We start from the raw sequence: 25568 nt of genomic DNA, 5'->3' as shown, positions 1-25568 counted from the left end.
AAAAAAAAAAAAAAAAAAAAAGAAAGAAAAAGTTCCAACTGGAACAACGATCGAACGTAGAATCGTTTACGAGTTAATTTTGTCGAGAGGAAGTAATTAGTATAGATGAGTAAGAGATACGTACTTGTAAAAGGATAGCGTAGGAGGAGAGAGCATTACGGATATATCGTTTGAATTAGGCGTGGACGTAATTTGTGGTTGATGGTGACTGATGTCCGTGCACGTAAGTAAGCACGCACGTCTATAATCGTGTCATAGGAGTCGAGGTCGTCGAATAGTCGGCGATGATATGGATACGCGAAACGCACTGCGTAGTCACGCCCTTAATTATGTTCGCACACACCTTCCCTTACTTACTTACTTATTTACTTACTTACTTACTTATTTATTGTGTATTTACACAGTTACGTGTGTAATAAAAAGGGCTTGGCACGTACATACATAGGTGTATACTGTACGTACCACCAACACAATGTTTTCCATTCGTTGTATTAATAATTACACGTGCAATGATATTGAAATGTTTGCTGCTCAGAATTTTTGGGCGCGACATTTCTCGTCACGCGATTCTCTTCTTGAAACGTTATTCTATTCGTGGAACGTTTAAAAATACCGATATAACCAATACATCATGCGCGATTTCGTTGAAAAAAAAACCGACTCGAATTGCTGAGACGATATCGTAACGATATTGTACGTTAGTAGTGTCGGTATGCGAAATAATTTCTTTCCAACAGAGAAGGAAATTCAAACGTTGAAACGTCGTCGCGTAGCAAAATAATCTACATTACTCGTGCATTTACACATATTGCGAGCAATGTGTTGAAACCGTTTGCACAGGTCATTTATCGATGTTACTTTTCACGCTGAAACTAACGTTCGTTTAAACTTTGTGTTTTATCGTGATTTTAGTAGTTGCAAAATACCGGCATTGCGGGCGCACACGTAGCACACATAGCACAATAGTCGTTCGTGTATCGAGTGTTTACACTGTGATGTAGGTGTGATGTCGATGTGAGTTGGTGTAACGTTAGCGTGGAATCGGTGTGGCGTCGATTTGGCGTCGATTTGGCGTCGGTAAAGCGTCGGTAAAGCGTCGATGTGGCGTCGGTGTGGCGTCGGCGTTAACGTTTTCGGATGAAAAAACCGATCGCCAGCTTTCGAGCTTTCGGGGTTTGTTTAAAGGATACGTCACGATTTGTTTGCTATACATCTGCTATACTTTGCAAATACGGTAAGTATCGTATTGTAAGTAGCTTCTGTACTTTTGCAAGAATTCAATTCGATAAATAAAGGTAAACGCAACGCGTGCGTTATTCTCGATCTGTATAAACGCGATTTCGCTTGCTCCGTTACGTTCGTTATTGTCGTTTTTTTTCGTGGCATAGAGAAATGGGGAAACATGTATCAATAAATTGCAGTATACAGATACAGATGAATATACAGATATACACGTCTGACATTTCTGATATCCAAGTACATCGTTTCAATATTTATCAAAATTAACGAACGCGATACGTGTTCGTTCAATTGTGAATTATTACTGCCACAGCCAATTATCGTAATGGTCTGAAAAAGAGGAAAGGGGGGGGGGGGCGGGCAGTCTCTGTGATGATGATGATGATGATTGGATCGATCGATCGAAGTGGAGAAAAGACACGTTACGTACTCGAGAGAAAGGAGCCGTTTACGTGGACCGATCGAACTTAATTTAAGAATGTTTGCAAAGTGTACACGTGTCGTCAGAAAAAAAGCGGATATTAATTCGCGTTTATGTCGCTATTAATTTCCTTCAACGTTCGTCAGCTATCGAGTTGCCTCAGCTGGAAGAGTGATAGGTAAGTGACAGTGTCATTTTGGCACTATAGTTGATTATATATATCGTTGATTATAGTATCGGCTTTTAACAATTAAGCAGCCTTGATTGAACTTGTTACAATCGAATCGAGCGGTCGGAAGCAGAAACAAGCGCGAGAGATGAGCGAAAAGAGACAGCGAAAGAGTCAGTGTACCAACAAACACATGTACGTTTCAAGGATGAGAAACCTTCACTTACCCGAACGTCCACCAAATATCAAAACACATGACGTTCAGCCAGAAGAAACTAGCCAAGAATGAGAAGTAGATGATGAACGCTGAAACAAAAATTCGATTTAAGTAGGTAGGTAATGCGTTTGTGACGTTACGTGTTAAAGCAGCGTAAAAAAAGCGAATTGAGCGGCGAAGCGAATGAAAGGAACGAGCGTACTACGTACGAGTTTCGGTGAACACGTTGGTATAAATTACGTAAGTTGTACGTACTTGTAATTTATAATTTACAATTTACGATATGATACACGTACATCTAACATCTATCTACGTACGTATAACGAAAAGATAGATTGAAACGCACGACGGATGTGGATAAGTGTGGGAATACACACGTGTTGCGCTCCAACAAGGATCCAAAGGATTGGACGCTGAAGCGTTGAATGGCTGTGATGTAACGTGTGAATAACGAATAATCGTGTTTTAATCTTGCAACACGAGTGTAGTTGGCGACGCGTAGCCAACGTTAAAACGTGGTGACGTTAGTTAGTAGTAGATGGATGGATGAAAATCGATGAAAACACGCGTATTATATGCATCGTGTGTGTATGTACCAAACACGATGCAGAGGGAATCCGAAATCTGTTCCTGCGGAGAGATCTGTACGACCGCGAGTATCACGTAGGCAACAACCAAAGAACCAACGTATCCACGAAGCGTGCGACCATGCATGCTTCTACTAAATTCCGGTATCAAGGTGTAGACGATGAACGTGGCGAGGAGGAACGGCACCGACACGATCAATCCGACGGGGAATATCACCGTGAGTTTCACACCCTCATTGTTCTCCGACTCTTCGTCCGTATCGAAACAAAGGACCACGTCGAACGATTCGGTATCGACGATGCCGAGACAGTAATCGGTCTCCCGGAGGATGTTACCCTCGTTTTGCATGTAGATCGAACCGTTGTCGAGAAGCATAAACGCATCGATCGGATTCTCGTCCGGGACGAGTTTGTAGCGTTGACGATCGACGCAAGGATCCCGGACGAACAAATGGAAATAGCCGAGTCGATGATTCGGCGCTGCGTCGATCAACGTTAAGTCGTCGGCGTGGTAAAGGGCCGGGTAGCGAAACGTGCCGTTCGTTTCGATGCAACGATTCCTTCTCAAACGATATCCGTATTGACAGCACAATGGTAGACGCGTTCTCCCTTGATCGGCTTGAGGGCCGGTTCGATCCACGGTCCCATCATCGTCGGTCCTGTTTCCTCTACTCGGCATCGTGGAAACGTTTCTCCGTTCCTCGATATCCTCGCTCGGACCGGCTAGCATACGTCTCGATGCATATGTCTCGTCGTCACTGTCCATCCTCACCGTCGTTGATTCACCATCGTCCGTTTCGACGACCGATTCAACCAAATCCCGACGAGCAATCGGAGCAATTGTATCGTCGAGTCGCGGAGACGATTGCGTCGCGTTTATCGCGACTGTCGTCGATACGACGATAAGCCCGATCACGATGGTGCGAAACATCTTGGTAGGTACGTTTTCGTCGAGCAACTATGTATTTATCGTGAGTCGTCCGGATTTGCAATGACCGCAGGCATTATCGCGCTACGCGGAAATGACAAAACGATTGCCAATGTCTACAACGATCTCGTGCTCGCGTCACGTTGTAGCCGACCAACTATAATGTACGTACACACGTACGTACACCGTCCGGAACTGAAAAGAAGCCTAAGAAGCGGAATGGAAGAACGGCAGAGAGGCAAAGAGGCAAAGAGAGAGATACACTCTGTACTATGATATATTACACTCCATATTACATGCCACCACTCATCGACACGCACGCACGCTATACGAATTTATTTATTTACTTTCGGTCAATACGTGTGTGTGTGTACACGCGTAGAGATGCCTCTCCGTTTAAAAATGCGTTCTCAATCCGTCCAAAATAATCAATCAGATTCGCATTACTGTCACTACTCGTCTTTTTTCCTAGCTTCTCATTGACATTTATTCTTATCGCATACGCATCATCGATGCACAAACAACGTTCGGAACAATAACATCGGGACAAATGCATCGTCAAACTACATGTCGTTTATATCGATAGCGTTCATTTTGATTTATTATATATACGTTCTTGTTCATTTCTTATTCTTGTTCATTGATATATACATGCAAAGCTCAAATATGTGCTCCGCTCGAGATTATAAATCGCTTGAAAAAAAATTGATTTCACAATTGTGCCAATGAAGCAGTTACGGCAATGTGAATTTTCGCTCCTCGTCCGGTGTGTTTACAGACAGTTTACACACTATTGGAACATGAAAACTAGACAACAATTGTCTGTTGAAAATTACGATTCGATAATTTTCTGTATTCCATTACGGACGTAATGGAAGGAACTCTCGTTGTGTTTTTTACGACTGGTCCGTAAATTGGATGGACGCTCCATCTCCTTTCTCCTCTCCTTCTCGTACGATTCTCCTCTTTTATAGCCTATAATGCAATGGCTGTCGCAGCTAAATCTTCGGTCGATAATGAACAACATGTGGAAATATTGAATCTTTGATCTTTCGTTATTGAATAATCGATATTCGTTATGATCAAAATTACGTATATATATATATATATATATACCAGCAAACAAAGCGATAATAAAACACTATATCTGATCGTGGCTTTTATATACAGGGTTTATTTATTTATAAAAAGGGTTCGTAATTTCTAGTTTAGAAAGGTAGACAGTACTTGCCATGAAAATATGAAAAAAAAAATGTTCCAACAAACATCGATTGTAACTTACATTGTAGTTACAAAGTTATAAACGATCTTTTGTTTCGATTGAAGAAAGGAGCTTCTTCGCTGTATATGTGTGTGTAAGTAGTGGTTTACCTTATAATTTCTACTTTTTCTGATTACAGGAGGTTTTCTACGTGTCCACCTTCCATTTCTATGCTCGACATCTTCGACTCTTAAATTAAATTAAAGAATCTACGTACTCTTTCAAACATTCCCGAGCATGTTCCAACTTTTTCACAAGCCGATTTCAACCGAAACGGAAGGTCGTTTGTAACTTTGAAACTACTAATTTTTCCACCCATGTTTATTAAAACTTTTTTTTCATGTTTCGGCGAAAGAAGCCGTTATGAACCCTTCAAAGTACTTACTTACTTACTTCTCGCCTACTTCTCTCTTATATACATATATAAAACATAATAAATGTTTCTTACATTGCAGATTATTACAGATATATATGTAGATGAATAGGTATGGAATAGTAGTCATAATGGGAGGGTAAAGCAAAGCAAGATAAATAAGAGATAAAGTGAGGGACAAATTTTCATTAGACGAGTGAAAACGAGGTGAGGCGAGAGGTGGCGAGCAGAGGCAAGCATATGGTATGTGATAAAAAATAAATACAACATACACTGACCATTTATCAAAGATAGAAATAAAAAAGAAGGAAAAAAAAATTTAATCAGGTTTGACGATCGAAAAAAAAAAAAAAAAAAAAAAAAAATGACAGGCTCAAAGGTGACAATATTGCATAGGTTTTCTCTCATTCTCTGATCAAACATAGTCATAAATAAATTTGTCTAAAAAAAAGATCAAAATTTCTTTTAAACTATGTATTAAATTTTATGTCTTTTCGTTTGTCTATTAACGAAAGAACAAAAAATTCGAAAACTGAGTCAAATTCAGCTAATTTTCGGAAAACTAATCACATTATAAGTACATTAGGGCATTGTACGGCCTCTAGATCTATAAACAAATAAGCTATGATACAACGCGAAATTTTTCCCCCTTTTCTCAGAATAAAACTTGGCATGCAAAGTTCGAAAGGTGATTAAAATGTCAACCAAATTTGACAATTTCTTTCCGGGCAACCTGTTGTCGTTGTCGTTGTCGTTGTCGTCGCTTTTAACGTCAGATACTGTCTACGTTTTTCGATTGCGAAAAACAATATGGACTCGATGTCATTACAAACGAAAGATAAGATTCGAACGAGAATGATGCACTTTCACGCTTCAACGATCACCACGATGTAGCGAAACGATGAATATCTTTCAAATTATTAAACCATTAACGATCGCGTACGAATTACACATTTACTGTTGGCGGATCCGTATCGTCTCTTGAGCACAGCTAATATGTACAACGTCGATATTTATTTGTTTAAGTATTCCAAGAATATATTGCAGTTTTATCATCGTGTAACGATAGTTGCATTTTATCTTTTGAATACTTTGATATTATAGTTGCGTTATACGTATGTAAACGATATTAAAATATCTTTAAATATCATTAATCTAAATTAATTACTAACATGGAAAACGTAAATACGTATTTCGATAAATATCGATGAAAGCGGTAGAGTCCGTTTCATTTGCCCCTGAGACTTTCAGAGTCTCAAGATTTGAAACAGTTGAAAATTTCACGAGAAACATGTATCGCAACTTTTTTGAATTGGATACGCATCTATATAAGTATGTAACACGTAAGCAATCAATGTGCAATAGAAAATTTCACAATCTTATTTATTTATCTACACAATTTCTTTGTGTAATTTCGACTTTAACGCGGACTTTTATAGACGAAAGACAGAGAGAGAGAGAGAGAGAGAGAGAGAGAGAGAGAGAAGGGGGGGGGTGAGAGGGAAAGAAAAAGATACATGGGGAGAAAGAAAAAGAAAGAGAAGAAGCAAGGAGTAGGGTAAAATGAAATTGCTTACCTATCGTAGAGCAGAAGATAAATTTGAGATAATTCAATTTGGCCAAGACGAGAAAAGTGTAGGCGAGTATCAAGCAACCCACGTAACACATTAGAGTCTTTCCATAGAGATTTCTCAATTCCGGGATGATCGCGTAGACGAAGAAAGTCGCGAAAAAGAACGGTATGGAAACAACGAGGCCAACATCGAAGTACTCCTCTCGATCTGAAGAACTATTTACTGTGGACGAATCGGACGAACAAACCAGGGCGACCACCTTTTCGAAAGATTCTTTCCAGTCGAGACAATAATTCCATGCTGCAAACTTGTAAGCCACGGTTTCAAGAGTACCGTTTGCTTGCAGAACAAATGCGTCATCGTCGTAACGTTCCGGCTCGAGCATGTACCTTGACATATTTTCAGGACATTGCATATCCTCCACGAGAACGAACAGCTTGCTCAGACCGGATGTTCCTTCAATCCACTCGGTAGCGAGTTGATGCTGCTCGAGAACGAGATCGGGAGCAAACGATCCGTTCGACAGACGAACGCAGTTTGGCCGATCGCCTTTCCCCAGAATCTCGTTTCGCTTGCAGCACTTTCTCAGACAAGTTCGCAAATTGCATATGCATCCGTACGTTTTGTTTTCGAATGCTCGGTACGATCCGGCAGGGTACACCAATTTATCGTACAATAAACTTCCGTTCTCCAATCTGTCGATCTTACTTCCTTCGAAAGCGATCCCAGGGAATGGACGGCAGAACGAACCCTCCGTTCTCTCCATTTTCTCACCGCCGATCTTGGTCGAGTGACAAATTAAAACGAACAAGGTCACGTTAAAGCGAACAATCGTACAGAGACGCTGCATCGCTACTTCCTATTTCCATGCGTCTTTCCGCGCTCGGGATCGCGCCGCACCTTCTCTTTCTCCTTTCCCGCCCCTTTCTCTTCCTTTCTTTCCCTTCTCTTCTTCTTTTCCTTCCCTTGCCACTCCTTTCTTTCTGCCTATTCTTTCTACCACTTTTCCTCCACACCCCCCCACCCCCACCCCTCTTATTGTCTCCTATCACGCGCCGCGTACGTGATCTACCGCGATTTTCTAATCTAATTTTCCCCGATGTTTCCCTTCTTTTCAACACGACTTTTCAATCGACGTAAAGACTCTTTGAGAAACCATCGTTCCCAACGCGATCGTCAAAGTTCCAGTTAACCGATGGTGTGATGATGTTCATCACCCGCAAAGCTCGCGACCGACTGCCCTCAGTATTTTTCGATCGTCTGTCGATCGTAACGCGCGAGCGCGCGCGCTCGCTCGCTAATCCCAATACTGGAACGAACATCACCCGAATGTGCCCCAAGTATGTACATATGTTGTTAGTTTAGTTACGGTACGCGATTACGGTATCACGGAACAGCTTTGATCTTTACTTCCAATTTTACTTGGCCCTTTTCATTTTCTCACCGTGTTCGTGCGCAACAATGCTTCGCCACTCACAATCAGAGTATCTATTTATTCGAGTAGTAAGACATTACACTACAGAAACTAAATATATGCATGCGATTTATACATGCAACGACATGCAATTATTATCAATACGAGTCATGAATTCTGTAATTTCTGTACGACTATGTATCATTTCTTTTTTTTTTTTTCACAATCGCATTTGCCGAATTATTCTGCTGCCATTGCCAACTACATACATACATACATACTACTATGTACGTACTACGAACGACAGACCAAAGGTCGCTGTATGAAGAGCGAATTATTAACGCTAAATAAAAATAAGTGTACACACATATGTATGTAGGTACTACGTGTTCAAGTGCCGAGCTTGAAAAGCTTCAAATTGTCCAATCTTAAAACTGAAAAGTTTGGTATCGAAGATGAAATTTGTGTTTATACCGATAAAAGCGAATCGTTTCGTTACTTTTTCACAAGCTATTTGGTAACCGTTTCTGCGAGTTATTTCTTTTACTGAAAAGTCACAGACAAACTTTTTAGCAGAACTTTCTTTAAAATTGGATCATTGAATGAACAAATTCGCGTAGAGAAATTTGCAATTTTGGTCAGTCTGGATTACGACGATCGTCGGTCGTCGTAATGCGTTGGCCGTAATATTAATAATTTTTAAATATATCCAAGTTTAAGAAAAGACGAAAGCATGAACGATACATTTTAAAAAATATCACGACATACCTTATGTATAAAATTCTACGTCTATTTCAAATTGACGGTTACAAAGTAAAATACTTTGCAATTTCCGAGGCAAGCGATCACGTCTAATTATTTCAATTTTAATCGATTCTTTAATTTTTTTCTTTAATTACTTTCTCTCGGATTTAATATACATACCATCCGATATCTATATTTGCAACTCTAAATGTTTCTAAATATTTTTTTCAACTTTTCTTTGTTGTGCGTATGCGGATGCATATATGTACTCGTTACGCGATTGGATTGTATTGTATGTCAAACGAAAAGGAAATAAAAGACTTTAAGGAATTATGTGTGCCATATTTGCTACTGCACATATTTTTAAATAAATGTTGTACATTAATATTATAAATCATGATCAATTAGAGTTTATAAGTAACGTAAATAGTTTATAAATAACGATTGATAAGTACACTTTTGTAACACTTTTGTTAGATACGCAAGTATAATAGTTAGGGACCTGCAATAATTATTAATAACTATTTGATTAAATAAAGAGTCACGAACAATTTTAATAAAAATTTCATGTGCAAATTAAATACTGTCAAAGCGATTCTTTCCATCTGTCAAGCAAAATTTGCAAATTGTGACACGTGCGTTTGATAGATTAAACGAGACAAAGCTGGAGAAAAGGCTTCGAATCTAATTTACAAGCAACAATTACAAGATTTTTTGCAAATGAGAATTTAATCGATTTATCGACATTGAAACAGTCTACGTAACTAATTATTTTGTTACGATATATTACGATATGTATTTCAAAGCTGACCGTCTCACAATCAATTGTAATCGCGAAAACAAATTTTATCAAACATTTCGAACACAGTGTGAACTAGTGAAAGATTATTTTGATCTATTGCCAAAATCTTTATGCAGACATTTGACAAATTAATCTTCTTAATTAGGTTTTTTTTATGACTAATGCAAAATGATTTTTTTTTTTGTTTTTTTTTTTGTTTGGGTAGGGTGGTGCCATCTGTTGACAAATATCGGCACTACACAGTTGTCGACATTTTTTACCAATGATTATCAACAAATTATTTAGACCACTATGTCGAAAATAGGGCATGTCGTTAGTTAATTACATAGCAAATCGGAATAATAATGTACAGAGATGATTTCTAAGAGTTTGTACTTTAAATAACTACTTCAAGAACTTGAACAAATTTGATTGATTTTTTTATTTTCATTCTACTAATTGGCGCACAACGTGGCGCTAGTGTTTCAGTGTTCATAAATCTATCAAATTTTCATTTATAAAAAAAATTAATTTAGAATATTAATTTGTGAACTTTTACAATTGGACGTTCCGACTAATTGTAAGTTTCTACCCATATTCCAGACTTGTAAGACGTACGCGTAAAGATTTAGAAATTCTGTTCATTAAATCTATATTACTATATTACTATATTACTATCTATATACATACATGGTACGATATTTAAATTCTTGCAAACTACATTCAAAACATAGATGAGATTTATTTTTGCACGATAGTGTCTGCTTCAAAATGTGAGAGAAGAAATATTTACGATTACACGTAAAATTTATTATACTTTATAATATTACAATGTCGAAACGAAGGATTAATTCCATCGTTTTGTCACTACACGGCGCTACTGTTTGAACGTCCATAAACCGATTAAATTTTTACCTGCAAGAAATTCAGTCAAAAGAATTAATTTATCAACTTTTGTATAATTGTGGCTTTTGAATTAGACTCGTTTTTTCTTCTTTATCTCGTTTAATCTATATAATGCACGTGCCACAATTTGTAAATTTTGTTCGATAGATGGGAACAATGGCGTTGACAGTATTTCATTTCTACATGTTACATTTAAAATTTTTACTAAAATTGTTCATGAACGTAGAATGCGAAATAAGTTTCGAGTTTTATTTAATCAAATAAAGTTATTAATAAGTTATTGCCTGTTCCCAACTATTGTCCCTATTTAATATCGCATATATGGTACATATCAATTGATATTTATAAACCATTCACGTACATGGATTTATAAATTGTAATTTGTCATCAGATTAATCATATTAATTCCATATAATAGTTGAATGCAAATATGTATAATATTTATTAAAAAAATATACAGTGTGAGATAAATATTCCTTAAAGTTTTAGTTTATTTCCTTGTCTGAAATAAAAGCTGCTGATTAATATGCTTGAAAACTATGCATTCCGCATTTGTACCCGTTAATAAATCTTCACTGCATTACATATAATCATTAACGAAAATTTGGAAAATATTATACAAACTGCCTTTGTCATTCAATGTTTTATAATGTTCTACTTCGAATTCGTTCTTATTGTTTCTTTTCGTCTCGATGTGGATGGTGCTTCGTTGACCGACTTGAATTTCTGCATGCGCAACAATGAAGGGCATACGTACGAATAATTCGTTTTACGCACACACGCATATACTACAGGGCCAACACAGATCTACGTACACGCAGCTGAAAAAGGATAAACCCAACGTAGTCCATCTACAATGTTATTAATAGGTATCGAGAGATGGCAGGCACGTTCACTAGTTTTGCTTTTCGCGCCTTAAATATACCTAACCTATCTTAAATATACAAAGCTTTTCAACTTTTTTCGAGGAAAAAACTAAGTCTTGTCCGAATACAAAAACTGCTCGATCTTTCCTCCCGTTACTTAGCGAGCTGTTTGAGATCTCGAGTAATGGAGGAAGTAACGAAATGTAGATACATCGATTGTGTCGACATACGGGAAAAGGAGCAAATACTTCACGAACTTCCCGTTTGCGATACCGGTCTCTGTGTGAGGTGGTTGATCAACAGTGGTCACGTGGACCTAATTGGGAGTGATCTCGATGTTTTACGGTCTATGAAGTTTTTCATCTGCAATAATCACTTTACGGAAGATTGCTATCTCAGTAAAGGCACTCTAAAAGAAAATGCAGTCCCTTCTCCGCATTGGAGTGCTGTTTCGAGGACATTGAGAAATTTGAAAATACGACGCGTAAGTATCTTTTCCCGTTTTGCATTTCTTCCTTCTGTGTTGTGCTTTTCTTAAATTTTTTAAGTGTCAAGCTTTTAACGCGCAATTACCGCGACTATTACCGATTGTCTCTCGTAAGGTTATTATTATTATTATTATTGTTATTTTTTTTTTTTTGTTATCGTCGATCTGTTGATAACCGCATTGTTGATAACATTATCAACGATATCAGTATCTAGTCAAGAGAAAACGACATTCACGCACGACAAATGATTGTAGCAACTACATACACGTCGTCGCATCACATATACTCTATCTAAAGTTCCATGAAATTCCAGAAAATTCAATTAAACGGCCAAGAAAGTTCTATGGAGAGAGTAACCACGGATCAGGCTGCAGAGAAAAATGCTCCTTCAGAATTTGAAGTGGATCAATGGTGTAGAACATGCGCGACCAAGAAACAGAATCTTGTAAGTATGACGACCAAGGGAAAAGGCACAGATATGAGCCTTCTGTCGAAACTGAAACTTTTGATAGAAATCGACGACGAAGATGACTTACCTACAAAAATGTGCGACGAATGCGTCGACAAATTGGAACAGTCGTTCAAGTTTTTTCAACAAATTTACGTAGCAGACAATACACTGCGTCACGTATTTCCAAATACACGGTCGAGCAACGCACCTAGAAAACCACTACGTTCGATAGGCGAGCACATGAGAAACGAGCAGAAGGAAAAAGAGAAAGGACAAGAGGAAGAGCAACTGCAACTGCAACAGATTCAAGATCGCGCTCCAAAAGTTACGCGTGGTATTTTTAGACGCGGTCGAGGCAGACCTCGCACCAGAGGTTACGCAGCCAGAGCAAGAGCTAGACAAAGATCTGCCCAAATATCGGCCTCAATTACAAACACTAGCAACACTACCAACGCTAATCTAAACGATAATAAGGTTTACGAGAGAAGAGCGAACGAAACGTCCGTGTTGAAGAGCGACGCTCAGAGCGCGATGCACGACGAGGAAAGACAAGGTGACACCGTCTTTTCATTGCTTACCGATACATGCCACAGCGACGAGGAACTAGACTGGTCGGACGTGTTGAAAGTGATGAGCGATCAAAGATACAAGCACGTTGTTTCCAGACAAAAAACAGAGACAAAACTGGAAGACAAAGTACAAAAGAATAAAACGGAAGAGCAGGTACGCGAGTCGAACGTAACACCGTTGCAAGCGGAGGCAACGAAGATGGAGACAACAGCGAAGAGAGAAACTGCAATAGAAACTAAAGATAAGGTACAAGAAGCGCTAGAGGTAGAGATAGAAGCAGAGGCAGAGGCAGAAGCAGAACCAATGGCAGAATCAGGGGCAGAACCAGAGGCAGAAGCACAAGTAAAGATGGAGACGGAAGCGGAGGTGCAGTCTAATAAGGTGGTGGCGAAATTAGCAAGAGAGAAGAAAGTTCCACAGATACGTTGCCAGTTTTGTGACAAATCATTTAAACTTCGACGTCGGTTACAGACACATTTATTGGATAGTCATTCTCAAATATCCGGATATATGTGCGTAGATTGTCTAATTTGTTATGAAACTAGATTGTTACTCTTAAACCATCGTAATCTACATCATGGAGATCGAAGGTATCGCTGCGAACATTGCCACCAAGAATTTCTTGAGAAAAGAGCGCTGAGGGAGCACATAAAGAAATGCGAATCGCAAGGTGCAACCCGTTATTCTTGCGATTCGTGCGAGTCAATCGATGCGTTCTCCTCGAAGCAAGAGCTGATCGATCACATGAAGATTCATCCGGAAGTTTCGCCCGTAACGTTTCACACGGAGCTTGACAATTTGCGGAAAACGGAGAATGAATTAGCATCGTCCGTAGAAACCACGGTAAAACTCGATCCGTGTACTCAGTCCGAGTACTCTCCGTCTGTTGCGCCTTCGAAAGACACGGTGATCGATGAAATTACCATGTCGAATCCGGACGAAAAAAGTGGCAGCAGCGCTGTTGATTCGAGCAATTTATTCAAGGCGAATATAACGGAAGAAACGCAACCAGCGTTGACCAGTGGCGAAGAATCGGCGATGATGGTGATTTGTCCAGATTGCAACGAGCAAATGCACGATACGGTGGAACTCAGTCTCCATCGGATGCGTCGTCATTCGATGAACAGAAAGGATGCGACCTGTCTTCTCTGCGACAACAAATCGTTTTCTTCGTTGGACGAATACGAACAGCACGTACTCGATCATTGTAAACGACTAAGAATATCACCATAATGAAATGAATTTTTTCTTTATTACATAGTAATACCGCATACGCAACGATAAAGACGACTCATTATTATCAATCGATACACAGTATGTTTCTTCATGTCAGGGAAATTAATCGCTCTGTTAAAATATCGCGTGTTGTACATGTTCGTGTTACGTCGAATTCTACGCCATTTATTGTCATCTAAATTCTATTATCTAAATTTCAATCGGATTGATACAACGTGGCTAAATGTTGAAAATAATCGAGCAAGTCGATCGTTTCTTTCATTCGGTTGTCGTATTAAGTAAGTCGCGTAAAAAGTAAAAAAAGTACAAAATATCCGAGGGTAGGGAGCAATGGGTAATGATAAATAGCGTGTCGACGATCTGCGATGACGGTGTATGACTTGCGAGACGATGAGCGCGCACTTTACCACGTTACACACCGTGATGGAAAGAATATGTTTTTGTCATTTTATTCAAAAAGTAAAGAGAGAAAGAGAGAGAGAGAGAGAGAGAGAGAGAGAGAGAGAATATCTGCGTGCACGTGTGTAGATAGGTTTAATATGCGCGTATAAATGTACATTTTCACGGATCGTGTGTATGGGCTTGTATGGCAGATGTGAGACGATCGAAAGGTGCGCGAATGCAACAGCGAGTCACAATTGTTCATTATTTACAATCAGCCGAATTCGACCGAGAGCTTTTAAAATCAATCAGTAAATAAATATATATCTTTTGCGAACGATACTGATTCAAGAAGAAAAAGTGCTATTCCGATCCTGATGAGATTTTGAGCGATGAGCACGGCGGTCGATAAATGCAATCATTCGGGAGGATGGGATAATGGCGCCAATCGTTATCTGAAACAAAAATCATCAGAATAATCTAAAAGTGACGAAGAGATCGTTATAGTTACTTAATTAGTTATCGAGTTAACGTTGCTGGTGGTGACGGTGTAATAAACTATCAACAACAAACAACGCTGTAACGTATTCGTGAAGAATTTTGAAAACTTGACGCAACTTCAATCAATTCTTATTTAATCGAATTTTCAAAAACGAGTAGAACGAGGATTGGGAGGGGACGGGGATCGAAATTGTAAAATGGTATGGTAAAAAGTGACCTTCGACGTATATGTATATACTTGTGTACTTGTCGATTTGCAAAGTTAACTTGGTAATACGTAATTATAAGAAGAACGATCAGGGCGAGCTAATGATTTTAATGATTTTAATGATTTTAATGATTTTAATGATTTTAATCGTCGCGATTACCTCGAACCAAGGCGATGTTAATGCCAATTGAGCGGTCGCTCTATCTTCTCCACGTAAACGGAGCAACGTTTCAAGAAGATGTTTCACGTTGGTTGATATCTCCTTGAAATACTCGTCGGGAAAACAAAAATCGCACTTGAGTATGTTTGCGGTAGTTTCCTCGATGGAATCGTCCAAGAAAGGTGAAAGCCCGCTGTAAGTACGAAAGATTTCACTTCAAGTGTGGAGGTGTGGAGATTTTCAAGTGTGAACAATTTGTATGATATCATCGATGGAATAACAATGTTAAACGAAATTTGCGTTACGAATTATTGCTCGCTATTGCGTTTAATACCTTAACAGTACATATAGAAAAACACCGATAGCCCACATGTCGGTGTATGATCCGGTCGGTTTACCAAGAACCAATTCCGGAGCTGCAAATTCCAAATCAACAGGAGGGACCACCTCGTCCAATGGTACCGCTCTGACAGCTTCGCCGAAATCTATCAGTTTTACAACATCTGTCTCGTTATCGATCAGAATATTTTCCGGCTTTAGGTCTAAATGAGCTTGTTTACGCGAGTGTAGCCACTGCAACGCCGACAACAATTGGCCGGTGTACCTTGCCACAGTTGCTTCCGTGTACTCAACCTGTTGGCCAAGATAGGCGAACAACGTGGAACCCTTGACCCTAGCAAAAATTAAAATGAAACAGAGTGAACATAGTCTGGAGTTACGTTACGCGTAATAAAGCGTAAATTCGACTCGGATAAACAGGTGGAAGAAAAGAGGAAAAAGAAAAAGAAAAGGAAACGGGGCGCGTAATGGATAAATAAATACTGACAGCTCCAAAACGATAGTATCGACATCCGGCTGAGGTGTATCCTCGAAGAGCGCAAACGCTCGGACGATATTATCGTGACGTATGCTTCTGAGAAGATCGTACTCGGCACGCGTTAGCGAGAGCGGTTGCTTCGCCCGAGATATCTGTTTCAACGCTACTTCTCGATTGAATCCTTTCTCCCTCGCACAGCACACTTTGGCGAATCTGCCGGTTCCTAGCTCTTCCAGCTCGACGTATTTGCCGGCAAACTGTTCAATTTCTACGTCGTTGGTTGATCTCTTGTTCAAATTTGGCAACGCAACGATCGACGAGCTTAAACTTTCGTTTACGGTCAATCCGTTGGCTCGCATTCGATCGCATTCGATCGTATCCATATACCAAGCATTTGTCGTGTCGATACCTGAAAAATGAGAGAAGAGAACAACGTAGCGTTCCGTGACACGACGTCATACATATATCGATATAAATAACGACGCGACGCGACGCGATAGAGAACGCGAGAAAACGATAAAGCGATAAAGGAACGTACCTATAATACGAAGGGGAATTTTTGCTGAACAAGAACCCGTTTCATGTTGGACGTAACAGTGGTAAACACCAGAATCAGAAGGAAGGCAAGGAGCAATTTCGAGACAAAGGGAATCGTTCGTTCGGAAAAGTCGATATCGATCGGTTCCCTCGGTGATGTCACATCGTTGCCCCTCCTTTCTCCAACGGACGAGTGCACGTTCCACCCGACGAACTTCCAGCACCAGTCGAGCCACGCCACCGGCCGTCGCCCTGATCGAACATGGAATAGTCAAGATCGCGGGAGGACCGTTCTCTTCCGCATGTACATCTTGCGGAAGATGGACGCTCTCTCCCGAACTCTCCGAATCGATTCTTCGCGGACGGAAAGACCATGCGCGGCTGATGGATGAATTCGGAACGAGACTCGCCGGTATCCAGAATTCCTCCTCCTTTTTCCCAATTACCGGGCAGACGATCAGCCCTGGACCGTCCACACCAAAGATCTCCAACTCTTCTCCGGCGTGTAATTTCCCCCAATCTGCCGTTAATCTTACTCTGCTCCCTGGAACGATCTACGCAATCTCCGGATTAACTCGAGCCGAATCTTTCCCTCTTTTTCCACTCTTCCCACTTTCCGATCATGCACAACTCCTTTACAATCAAATAGCTTCCCTCCCTCTCAAACATCGACATCTTTCACCATTTTTCCCTTTAAAAAGCTCGCGACCGCGCCCACCAACTTTTCTCTTTCTTCCTTTTTTTTTTCCTTTCCTTTTCTTTTCTTTTCTTTCTTCCCCCACTCAACTTATTTCGTTTTACCGCTTTCGACTGTTACTTCCCTTTCGACGACCCACCTTCAACTCGAACGAAGCAAGCACTCTGACTGATTGCGAATACGAGTTGAACAGTGAACAATAGTACCGGAATCCATGTACGCCTGGATAAGCGCTTTGTACCTCTATGGTCAATTAGACGTAATTAGCGTGATTAAATAGCAAGAAACTAGAGCGTTTAGCAACAACGGCAATAGAATATCAACGCACAGAACTATAGTCGCTCAACATCATTCCGCTAACAGATTAGTACCGCGAATATATCGTTCTTGTTGTTGTTGTTGTTGTTGTTATCATTATCGTTATCGTTATTATCATCATCATCATCATTATTATTATTATTATTACTACTACTACCACTACTACTGCTACTGCTACTGCTGCTACTACTACTACTACTACTACTACTACTACTACTACTACTACTACTACTATTACTACTACTATTACCATTATTACTATTGTCATTGTCGTCGTTGTTGTTGTTGTTGTTGTTGTTGTCACGATTACACATGAGTGAAAGAATTACAGTAATGACGGGTAATGACTACGAATTAATTCATCGACGATGACGATCGCGATCACGACGATGACGATGATGACAATTACAATGCGGAAGGGAAGGCAGTAACGATGCAAGAAGCAACAAACAACTACAGTTTCAAAATGTGTGAGAGCATTTCATTTGGTGTAAAATATATACAAGATAATACTGGTTTCCCAAATAAGAGTAACAAGTCGTCAAAGTCTTCTAGGATCGTACATCGGGAGACGTACGAACTCGTCGATGTGTTTCAATGTTCGCGTCGTTCGTTTCACAATCGATGGAAAAACACAGTGGAAAGAAATAAAAGTTATTACCGTACCAATGAAAAATTATACGACAGAGAGCGAATAGCAACAGGCATCAAGAGGAAGAGAAAGAAGAATCCTTTTGCTGCAATTGCAAGAGTTCTAATTACGAATAGAGATAAATATAAATTGTATATGTGTGTATGTTTGTGCGCGTTCGTTGCACACACACACACACACACACACATATATATATATTTAGTTAGCAAATGGTAATAATTTTCATGTTTTTGCTTACCGGGATAGTGTTGTTGCGAACAGGCGATCGAGGTCGAAGGGTGGTTCTGAATCCTTCGAAAAAATTCAGTCTGCCTTTGCTAGGGCTCGACTGTGTTTGCAAAGAAGAATCCTGATCCATGGCTCCAGCACGAGGTCGGTGTAAAACCGATGTTGTTGCTGTTGCTGTTCCCGTGGCTGCTACAGCCATAGCTGTGGCTAGTGTTTTCGAAGTAGCAGCACCGGCCATTTCGTTTCTCCAGTCTTCGTTTGTTTTAAATACGTTTGGCACTGTTGTTGTTGTTGTTGTTGCAGCAGTCGTTGAAAGTACACTTCCTCGACACGGAGAGTCCGGACTCACGCCACGACTGCACGCCAGCAAATTATAAATGAAATTCAAACACGATACTGCATCTATGGAAATACGCACATTTCTCGCGTCGAGTTGTCACAACTCAAACGAGATATCATTCACTCGAATCAACACTCGGTCAAATCCATTTCGTACTACACTACACTTGATATTGTAATATACAGTCAAAATACTTTGCTACTTTGTCAGTAGCGTGTTTCCTTCCTTCCTTCCTTCCTTCCTTTCTTTCTTTCTTTCTTTCTTTTCCTTTTACTTTTTCTTTTTCTTTTTCTTTTTCTTTCCAAAGTGAGAGAGAGTCTGTCGCTCAAACTGTCACGTTAGTTCCAAGATCGAGTGCAAAGCAATTCGAGATTTTGACCGTAAAGCGTAAAATATCGATGCAGTACCCTGTCCTCTCAGGAAATAATAAGAAAAAACAAGCTGTTAGTCAAACGATGAAAGTAATTAATGTTAGATAGGCTTGGGAAAAGGATGCATCACAATTAGAATGTTGACCAATGTACAATTTATTCTAAACAAAATGTTTACGTTTCTCGAGTCATTAGTTTTACTTTATGTTGTTGTCCCTTGTGAATGCACGTTTATGTACAGCATACTATCCCCCGCATTCTTGTTCAATCTTGCATTTATAAACAATATTAAAATTATTATACACTTGTAGAGTTACGTCGTTAATAAGTGATATATAGCGTTTGGAGGGGGGGTGAGTCAGCATGTTGTACATGCTCGCTGTCACGTATCTATCTCTTGGTTTATTGCGTCTGATCTTTCGTATATGCGCCACGATTCGCGCATACCGACTATTTTCTTTCTGCACGTCGAAACCAATGAAACCCACAAACATGCTCTTACAAATGGTAAAACAGAGAAAACTATTTGGACCAAACAGACATTATACATTTGTGTTTGTTCGTTGTTTCATCAATTTTGCCTTTTACTTTTCCTTTCTAGTCAAGTTTTGCGACAATATCTGCCTCGCCCCCACCCCCCTTTCCTTTTCCCTTTTCCTTTCTCTTTCTCTTCCAGCGCACACTTTTCCTCTTTCTTCTTTTGCACGTAATACGCTCACACGCACACACATACCCACAAAGCGCGCGCGCGCGCGCGCGCGCGCACGCACGCCTTTGCGTTTACGCGAGATCATGCAGTCACGCGACAGAACATAATTCACATAAACAGAGAAACATGCAACAAACACGCTTTTCCACTTTACTGTTATTCTTCTTCAAACAACAAGATACCAAGGAATAGTGACAAGGACGTGACAACTGATGTGAGTGGGTACATTTCGTTATACCTACCCTCATCTGCACAGGTGTGCAAATATAGCCAAGAAATAAGAGACTGCTTTTGGTAGTTTGTTTGTATCTATCGTACCGTACCGTACCGTACCGTATTGTATCGTATCGTATCGTATCGTATCGTATCGTATCGTATCGTATCGTTTCGTATCGTATCGTATCGTATAGTTTCGTTTCGTTTCGTTTCGTTTCGTTTCGTTTCGTTTCGTTTCGTATCGTATCGTATCGTATCGTATCGTATCGTATCGTATCGTATCGTGTACTAACGTACTGTATCATATATTGCATTGTATAGCATTATGTTCCAGCGAACCATGGCAAGCACAGTTCTAGGAACGTTAAAAACTACTCCAAAGGAGGTAGGTTTAATTATTATAGAATATATAGTAGGAGACGCTCTCGCGATAAAGCTACTCAGCAGCAATAGCGAGGTAGATTCCTGGACTGCAATGTTAAGGCAAACAAGAGGAAGCACGTCGCAATAGGGTAAAGAATTAGTGTGTACAAAAATTATGTGTTGTTAAAGAACATATTGTGAGGTAAATTAGGGACAGAACGAAAGGAAAATAGAGATTGAAACGATTTTCGGTTTAGAAGATGACTACGGCTCTCTACCACATACAGCGCTTCTATATCTCTTTTTATATAAAATATACAAAAATATTTCGGAACGAATCTTCACGGGTCGAGCGTTGAAAGAGAGTCAATGTAATTCAGTGTGTTAGATAAAGAGACGCTTACAATGGATCTTTGGTAAGTTCCTTTTGGTAGGCAATCGGCGACTGTATCGCCTTGAGAAAGTCACGTTGGGTTTGCAGGATGGCAGTGATCGTATCTACCCATTCCTGCTTCCGCGGCCCATTTTCTTCTACCGCGCTACAAGAGAATGCAAGGCCAGGTTTTCGAGGATCCGTCGAGCGAATTATAAACTTTTCCGGGTCGTCGTAAGGATTTTGTAAGCTCATTTTGTTCACCTGTGTGAAAAGAAAAATGTTTATTTTTACAGTTTTTACGTATTCCGTAATCTAAAAAGTTTAGCTCTTTTTCATTTCTTTCTTTCTTTCTTTCTTTTTTTCTTCTTCTTCTTTCCTTTTCTTTCCTTAATTACGTTAATATACGCAAAACCACCGTTAATTATTCCAAACGATTATGACAAGATGTCGTACACTAATCTGTTTTAACACGTCTTTATTTTTCGAAAAGATGAAGAGATAGTAACGATGACAAAGAAGGACAAGAAATTACAACACTTGTAAACTGCGTCTACATCCGTAAATATCAATACAAATATCATCTAGAATGCATATACATATACGTATATACTTTTGTTTCAATTCCTCTTCTTTTTCTTTTCTTTTTCTTTAAGTTTAAATAGGTTTATTCATCAGTATGTGCATTTCGCTGGACTTTACAATACAATGTAGACTCGATAAATTACACAGTTGAAAATATTTGTCAGAAACTTTCATAACACATATGAATATTATTTACCTGGATATGAGCCTTGTAAATGTAGACGGGATTTGTAAAATGTGTCTTTTTACCGACAGCCTCGCTAAAAATAATGTTTTGTTCGAAGAGGAAGACTTGCCATTCTTTTTCCTTACTCGGTAAATTTGAGGAAAATTCCGATACTAGAAGTGGTCCGTGCAACAACAACTTCCCTTGAGCTGTGATCTTTCCCTGCGATATTTAAAGAAGAAGACACAATTTAAACAAACAAACAGAGTTGGACAGAGTTCTAAAAAAAAGATAAGATAAATGTGTACATCAATATAATCAAATCTCACTCTGCATTGGAATAGATTTTCACTTACGTCGAAACCTTGGAGTCTCGCAACGTCCATCATGTCATTGGCTGCTTTTGGAATAATACGCATCACATGAACCGCAGCTCTAAGCCCTTCGATTTCCGACATTCTTTGAGTTCGTTCGGTAAGTCTTAATGCGTCTCGAAGAAGAAGCTGATATTTCGTGATCCTCTGAACTGGTTTAATTAAAAGGTCACATAATTGTAACCGATGTCCGAGCTTTTGTCTCAAGTCCTAGAGAAAATCGGTAACAATCGGTAACAATAATGATAATACAAAGTTAAAAAAACGACGCGAAAATTAAAAACATGTACATGCACGATGACTTACCTCGAAATAAGTGTCTATGTACTCGGAAACAATATACTCGGAGACTGGTTTGTTTTGACAATAAACAACGTACATGTGCAACTTTCTTTCGTATCGTTTAAACAGCGGTCCGAGTTCTTCCGGCCGTTCCAGACAACGTTCCAACGCCTTCAGAAAGAAACTATACAGCAAAATAAATCAGCAAGGTTAATCCAATCATTCGCGAATTTGAACACGTTGAACTAAAAAGAAACGAAAATAGAAGCGAGGCTTACTCTCTATGCCATTCGTAGATCGCCTCTATATTGCCGAAAACCATTTTATCTTTTCCACCACGTAGGTCGTCCGGCAATGGTATTTCAGACTCAGGATCTCGCATCAACGACATATATCCTTCGACTATTTGCTTCAGATCATTTACATAATCTTTTTCCGTTTCCACTAATTCTCGAATAACGAATTGTCGTTGCGTCACTGCTGCACTTTCCACATCGCATTCCTCCAAATTCCCATGAATAGGGCTGCTACTCGTTGTTGCTGTCTTTGCCGTTGTCGTTGTCGTTGTAGTTGTCCCCGTCGTCATCGTCATCGTCGTCATCGTCGTCATCGTCGTCGTCGTCGTCGTCGTCATTGTCGTCATTGTCGTCATTGTCGTCGTCGTCGCTGTCATCATTGCCGCTGTTGTCATTGTTGTTGCCGCTGCTGTAATTGTCGTGGCAGCGATAGTTATCGCAGTCGAGAGGTTACCTTCGTTATAATCGTCATCCCCACCGATACCAACATTCGAACTTTTACCACTGGGCGTTCGCATCAGGCTTTGTCTCTCTTGATTTTCCGTATGTTGTTCCTATGATTATGTTCGACATAGTAGCATTCGATTAGCATCAACATCAGCATTAGCAACATTAGCATTGTGAATTACAAAAGATAATAACTTTATTTAACAGACTTACCATCCTTTCTTTCACGATCTGTTCAATTTCAGCTAAATCGGCCGTCGTGGCACCGTCGAGAATTTTTGTCGAGCGCTCAGACGTCTACGTATAATTAAAACCAATTTAATTTAAAATTCTTTTCCAGAAATAGTATATCAATTTATTTTCCGCGGTCACTACAGTTTATTCAAATACAACATTTTGAAATATTGGACTTTTGCTCACTCATTCGTACAATATGAATTTTTAATCGTAATAAAAATCGTACGAAGTCAAAGATTGATATATTGATATATACATATATACATATACACTATACATGTGAAAACAGTTTCATTGATACAAAGAATGGAACGCTCAAATTTCCTCACGTACGATTCATTTGTATTCACAGCGTTGGCTGTTAAACGTTGCGAGTAGGGAAACTAAACGTGTTACATTCGACGGGAGAAGGTTCTGGAAAAAAAAAAAAAAAAAAAAAAAAAACTAATTGAGAAAGAATAAGAAAATTGGAAAAAGACGAAAGGCAGAAAAAAATAATATTGGAAGAAGAGGCAGTAGGAAAAGAGAAAATGAAACTTACTCGAGATTTTCCACAGGTTTCCGTTGTGATTGCAGATGCCGATGATCCGTTGGCAGTCGCCACGAGTATTGGTTCAGTGATGGGCTTCATCGGCGGGGGAAGTTCCAGTTCGTCCTCGGCATCGTCCGCTCCGTTTTGTTCGGAATAGGTCAAAGCCTCGACGTCATCGGGTTCCGGTACCGCATCCTCTTCCAACTCGGGTTCCGATTGTTCGGTTTCTCCTTCCTCCTCTTCTGCTCCTTCGATTCCTGGTTGAAGCTCGGCGTCGAGGTCCGCCTCCGAAACGGAGGCAGACACGCGCATAGACGCGGTCGCGGTCGTTAACGCAGAGATCGAAACGGAAGCGGCTCTCGAAGGTCGAGACTGCTCGGCACCACTTGGCAATTTAAACCGTTTTTCCGAAACGTTCTTTTTCAGAGAAGATCGATCGGAGGACGTCGATACGATCGAGACAGCGGTTGACGTCGTCGCGGCTGTCGGTGTCGCTGTCGGCGTCGTAGTCGGTGGTGATTTCTCGACTTTACCTTGGCTAAGTTTACGCAACGGCGGAGGCAGCCACTTTCTTCTAGAAAAGAAAAAAGGAAACGAGAAGAAACGACATTTGCAATGTTCGACATGTCGTTTATCATTCACCGGATACACGTGTAAAGTTTGGTTGGCTAATTACCTGCTAAAACCGCGTCTTTTGTTGCCTGGAGAATTCGTGTTCGCAGGATTACTTCCATCGTTTGCGGTAGCAGTTGCGGCAATAATATTTTCTAGAAAAAGAGACACCGACACGATCAAAGTCACGCAAATCGCGAGAGTGAAAGTTATCAGGTAGTTGACGGTAGTTGACAGTAGAGAAAGAACATTTTCAAGAAGATGAATTATAGCAGTAATCGACAACGATTGCTGCTAACAATGAAAAAAAAAAAAAAAAAAAAAAAAAAAAAAAAAAACAAAAAAAAAAAAAAAAAAAAAAAAAAGAGACGATAGATATCGAAACGACTAGTATTAGCGTGATACAGTCCTAAATAAAAATCCTCGAATCGAAGGGACAAATTTAACAATTGGTTAATAAATTTGATATTGATTAATCTTTAGGAAAGGTTAGCGACCATCGATGTAAAACCACGTTCAATATGTTCGATACATCGATCTTGTTCTATCGGTATCTCGGTTGAAGATTCAACCGGTCAAGGACACAGTTATCCCGGTACATCGTATTGATCCGACACGACTGACACGGAGTACGCGTACAATAGACCCGTTGTCAAAGAGATAACCAATTTGATCACAACGAATCAACGTCCTCGTAAACTTTACACCTGTTCGTTTATTATCAGTAACTGGACGTAAATTCATCTTTATGCTTTTACAATGATAAACCTCTTTTCCCGTTTACAACTGTTGACACTTGTTAAAAGCGTAAGTTTTGTTACACAAAATTGTATCATTCTATCGTAACCATCTTACGTATGCACTCTGTTTTAATCTTACATTCAGTTTTATCTTCTCGTTCTACCCTTGTCGTGCACGTGCTCTTTTAATTTATCATCGTA

At 39.7% G+C, this 25568-nt stretch overlaps 3 protein-coding genes and 1 long non-coding RNA gene across 17 annotated transcripts in view; 2 read left to right on the top strand and 2 right to left on the bottom strand.

Moving 5' to 3' along the window:
* The window catches only part of LOC122535374 (probable G-protein coupled receptor Mth-like 3), a 10557-nt gene extending 2386 nt beyond the window's left edge, over nucleotides 1–8171 (bottom strand). Inside the window, exons 1-2 of one of the 2 annotated variants that reach the window (XM_043666859.1) lie at nucleotides 6773–8171; nucleotides 2057–2135 (exon numbers count right to left, since the gene is read on the bottom strand). In XM_043666859.1, the coding sequence (XP_043522794.1) occupies nucleotides 2057–2135; nucleotides 6773–7619 (926 nt within the window). In that variant the 5' untranslated portion in view covers nucleotides 7620–8171. Of the gene's footprint in view, nucleotides 1–2056; nucleotides 2136–2642; nucleotides 3796–6772 lie in introns of those variants that run through there. The other variant, XM_043666858.1, reaches the window with a different exon arrangement.
* LOC122535384 overlaps nucleotides 1–21218 on the top strand; it is a 23783-nt gene extending 2565 nt beyond the window's left edge. Inside the window, exons 2-3 of the long non-coding RNA XR_006308157.1 lie at nucleotides 816–819; nucleotides 21090–21218. This is a non-coding gene — a long non-coding RNA (uncharacterized LOC122535384). The remainder of the gene's footprint in view (nucleotides 1–815; nucleotides 820–21089) is intronic.
* LOC122535373 lies at nucleotides 11498–14948 on the top strand. Its single transcript, XM_043666857.1, has 2 exons — nucleotides 11498–11964; nucleotides 12282–14948. The coding sequence occupies exons 1-2, from the start codon at nucleotides 11665–11667 to the stop codon at nucleotides 14220–14222; spliced, it is 2241 nt and encodes a 746-aa protein (XP_043522792.1). The 5' UTR covers nucleotides 11498–11664; the 3' UTR covers nucleotides 14223–14948.
* Nucleotides 14744–25568, bottom strand: part of LOC122535367 (triple functional domain protein) — a 25239-nt gene continuing 14414 nt past the window's right edge. For 4 of the 13 annotated variants that reach the window (XM_043666838.1, XM_043666840.1, XM_043666841.1 and 1 more), the window contains 14 exons: nucleotides 24692–24782; nucleotides 24025–24589; nucleotides 23460–23543; nucleotides 22782–23353; nucleotides 22528–22687; nucleotides 22204–22431; nucleotides 21878–22069; nucleotides 21128–21360; nucleotides 18735–19080; nucleotides 16831–17383; nucleotides 16302–16701; nucleotides 15810–16148; nucleotides 15476–15668; nucleotides 14744–15061 (listed from right to left, as the gene is read on the bottom strand). In XM_043666838.1, coding sequence (XP_043522773.1) covers nucleotides 14954–15061; nucleotides 15476–15668; nucleotides 15810–16148; nucleotides 16302–16701; nucleotides 16831–17383; nucleotides 18735–19080; nucleotides 21128–21360; nucleotides 21878–22069; nucleotides 22204–22431; nucleotides 22528–22687; nucleotides 22782–23353; nucleotides 23460–23543; nucleotides 24025–24589; nucleotides 24692–24782 — 4064 coding nt within the window. In that variant the 3' untranslated portion in view covers nucleotides 14744–14953. Of the gene's footprint in view, nucleotides 15062–15475; nucleotides 15669–15809; nucleotides 16149–16301; nucleotides 16702–16830; nucleotides 17384–18298; nucleotides 18582–18734; nucleotides 19081–21127; nucleotides 21361–21877; nucleotides 22070–22203; nucleotides 22432–22527; nucleotides 22688–22781; nucleotides 23354–23459; nucleotides 23544–24024; nucleotides 24590–24691; nucleotides 24783–25568 lie in introns of those variants that run through there. The other 9 variants (XM_043666839.1, XM_043666843.1, XM_043666848.1 and 6 more) reach the window with 9 other exon arrangements.

This window comes from Frieseomelitta varia, unplaced genomic scaffold (genome assembly GCF_011392965.1).
Source record: "Frieseomelitta varia isolate USP_RPSP 00005682 unplaced genomic scaffold, Fvar_1.2 scaffold_708, whole genome shotgun sequence".
Taxonomy (NCBI): domain Eukaryota; kingdom Metazoa; phylum Arthropoda; class Insecta; order Hymenoptera; family Apidae; genus Frieseomelitta; species Frieseomelitta varia.
The sequence above is the reverse complement of the archived record's forward strand: the minus strand, read 5'-3'. Positions and strand labels throughout refer to the sequence as shown.